General features: G+C 42.8%; 1 protein-coding gene across 1 annotated transcript; it reads left to right on the top strand.

Moving 5' to 3' along the window:
* Positions 1–1262: 1262 nt before the first annotated feature.
* Positions 1263–2069, top strand: LOC139308396 (vomeronasal type-2 receptor 26-like; the record flags this gene model as incomplete). The annotated part of the gene is made up of 1 exon (XM_070931916.1): positions 1263–2069. A coding segment is annotated over one exon (807 nt), but the record flags the coding sequence as incomplete, so codon positions are not given.
* Positions 2070–3632: the final 1563 nt, after the last annotated feature.

The following is a 3632-nucleotide window of genomic DNA, read 5'->3' on the forward strand; positions in this document are numbered from 1 at the left end:
CAGAGACCAAAATCAAGTCCAAAGTATGTCCCCCTATGTGAGTGGGGCCCTGAACTAACTGGGTCAGGTCCATGGCCATCATGGAAGCCATGAACTCCCGCGCTGCCTCTGACGCTTCACCAGCGGATGGCAGGTTAAAATCCCCCATGACAATAAATCTGGGGGTATCCACCACCACCCCGGCAATAACATTGAGCAGCTCAAGCAGGGCCACCGCTACATGGCAGGGAGCCAGCTACACAGTAAGCAGGCCCATCTGCACCCCACAACCCCACTTCACAAGAAGGGACTCACATCCGGCTATCTGAGGATCAGTGGTCTCCCTCGGACAAAGGCTTTTCCTAATAATCACCGCCACGCCCCAACCGCCCCTCCCCTGAGCCCTCGACTGATGGAATGCACGGAAACCTGTTGGGCACATTTCAATGAGGGGAACCCCCCCTCCTGGCCCAACCAGGTCTCCATAATCCCTGCCAGGTCCACCACCCCCTCCAAAATAAGATCGTAAATGAGGGGGGCTATATTTACCACCGACCTGGCATTGCACAACATCAGCCGAGGACCCAGGGCCTGAGACTCTGTTCAACCTGGCAAATGAGCAGCGCATTGGGGGCCGGAGTATGCAACCGCTCATAAGCAGCAAGAGTGTACTCCCGAAACATGATATGGCCCCTGCGCCCGTCATATCTGCCCTCCCACTCACTACCTCAATTGAGCTGCCCATCATTTCACCCCCCTGGCACCCAGGTCAAACCTCCATCCCCACCCCCTCCATGATGCCCATCAGACCCACCACCCCATTCAGTGGCCATATGGACCCACCCAGGTCCATCTCTACAGCCCCCTCCCCCCTCCTGGATCCCCTTAAAAACTTCCCTGATACCCTAATTAAAAAAACCCTCAGCCCCCTTTTTTTTGCATGCCACCTCTCTGGGTCCCAAAACCCATCATTGAGGAAGGCCCTCGATAATGTGGAAGGCCACGCCTGCGAGAGGGGGAAATCTCGCAGTGCAAGAAGACTGGTTGTTGTGTACATCTCAAGTGTCAGAGATGGAGGCGAGAAGCATGACTCGGGGTCCATTCAATAGTCTAGAAAGCCAAGGTAGAACATACAGCCATTTCCAGTACAACGTATCACTTTTGCAGGAGGGAAAATGTGTATGGTAGTTGCTCAAGAAATCCTTAGACAAAGACTTTTGATTTCAGATGCAGCTTGCTGTGACCCCTGCCCAGAAGACCAATATCCCAACAAGGTCAAGAACCACTGCATTGCCAAGAAGATCCACTTCCTTTCCTATCAGGACACCCTGGGATACATTTTAGTTTTTCTTGCTCTTTTCCACTCTGTGATCACTTCTGCAGTCCTAGTGGTTTTCTATAAACATCATGACACACCGATTGTCAAGGCCAACAACCGAGATCTCACTTATATTCTCCTGGTCTCCCTCCTGCTCTGCTTCCTCTGTTCCTTCCTCTTCATTGGACGACCTGGGAAGCTCACCTGTCTCTTCCAACAATCTGCCTTTGCCATTCTCTTTGCCCTTGCAGTTTCCTCTGTGTTAGCAAAAACTGTCATGGTAGTTCTTGCCTTCATGGCTACCAAACCAGGGAACAAGACAAGGAAACTCTTAGGAAAACCACTGACCAACTCCATTGTCATAGCCTGTCCCCTGATCCAAGCAGTCCTTTGTGCCACCTGGCTGGGAACCTCTCCCCCATTTCTTAACTTGGATTTCCACTCCTTGTTTGGAGAGACCATCTTGGAATGTAAGCAAGGCTCAACTATAATGTTTTACGGTGTCCTTTCTTACCTAGGACTTTTGGCCCTAGTCAGTTTCACAGTGGCCTTTCTAGCTAGGAAATTGCCTGATAGTTTTAATGAAGCCAAGTTCATTACTTTTAGCATGCTGGTCTTTTGCGGTGTTTGGATCTCCTTCCTCCCCACCTACTTGAGCACCAAAGGAAAGTCCATGGTGGCTGTGGAGATCTTCTCCATTTTGGCCTCTGGAGCTGCTCTCTTGGCTTGTATCTTTTTCCCCAAATGCTACATTATTCTGCTGAGGCCAGATTTGAATTGCAGAGAAAATATAGTAAGAAACAAGAGTATCTAACTAATGCAAGGATTAGCCTCATTTATATTTCTCTTTGTGGCATGTTTAGAATGTGATAAGATTTCTAATAAATGATGACAGAAAGGAGGAATTTGTCCATAAAAGAATTCCTTATGAAGTTCTTCAACTGCTTACAATATTCTGGTGGTCAGTTTTTTCTTTTTTGTGTTTTCAAAGTCTCCTTAGTGAGTTCCAAAGCCCTTGTTATTAAAGATGTGTTTATTATTTCAGATATTTCTAAGTTTATATGGAACAGGAAAAAACCAAGAATTAGAAACTACTGCAAGATGCTTAGGAAAAAGTGGGCGTTGGGTTTACCAGATCTGAAATTGTATTTTGAGGGATGTTGTCTGGCCTGATTAAAAGACTTGATGAACCTCCAGAATAAGAGGGCCACGAATTAAGGTTTGGATGGCACGGTTATTTATGGTATGATAAAGTTAAAGTTAATGTTTATTTATTCATTTATTTATTTTGTCGCATTTCTATTCCGCCCCACTCCCAAGGGACTCTGGGTGGCATAGAATGTTGATTTTAGTAATCATTTTGCTAGACGTGCCATACTAAGAGTTTGGAATAAATATAAAACAAGGTTCTATACAAAGTTGCCTCTTTGGGTGTCCCCACAAGAAGCTTTTTTAAGAAAATAAATGGTGGCGAAGGCAGACAGCTGGACGTATGGTAAAATATTATCTTTCAACTCTGGTGAAGATACATTAAAGTTGAGGGAAGAACTTGAATTAGAAAGTTATGTTTGCCATTGGTTTACATATCAAGAACTGAAAGAATGGTTTAAATTTTAAAAAAAGAGTTGTGGGTTTGATTTTGCTATGAATGAATTGAAAATCTTACTGTGTGGTAGTGATGAGCATATTATTGCTAAGATTTATAAAATGTTATTGAACTTGAATTTGGAATGTGACCATGTAAAACGTTGTATGATTCTCTGGGTAAGGAATTTTGGATATAATGTGATGCTTGAACAATAGGAAAATATGTGGATGAAAGGTTTAAAATTTACACTAAACTGTAATTAAAAACAAAAATTTTATAAGATCATGTATCGCTGGCATTTAACACTGGATAAGTTATGCAGAATGCATAAAGGCATTTCAAATGAATTTATAAAGGAAAGATGGAACTTCTTACCTTTTATAATGGACATGTGTTAAGAAATTTTAGAGTAAGATTCATACTATAATACAGAATATTATTAAAATAAAAATAAAAATGAAACCAGAAACTTTTCCTTTGGGTTTAATGGAAAAAGACTTGGAGAAAAATTTTGATCTTATATATGTTGACAGCAGCAAAACTGTTATACGCACAAAAATGGAAGGACGCTTATGGACAAATGGCTACAGAAGCTGATGGAGTTGGCAGAAGTGGCAAAATTGATCGTTTTGTTTAAAGGAAAGAATATAAATATCCTTTGTTTCCACATGGAGACCACTTCTGAACTTTGTGGTTGAGGTGGATAAAAATGAAACTTTGATTTTGGGTTTTACCGATTAGATTGAT

This window comes from Pituophis catenifer, unplaced genomic scaffold (genome assembly GCF_029215685.1).
Source record: "Pituophis catenifer annectens isolate HBS135680 unplaced genomic scaffold, rPitCat1.0.hap2 SCAF_1, whole genome shotgun sequence".
NCBI classification, from domain to species: domain Eukaryota; kingdom Metazoa; phylum Chordata; class Lepidosauria; order Squamata; family Colubridae; genus Pituophis; species Pituophis catenifer.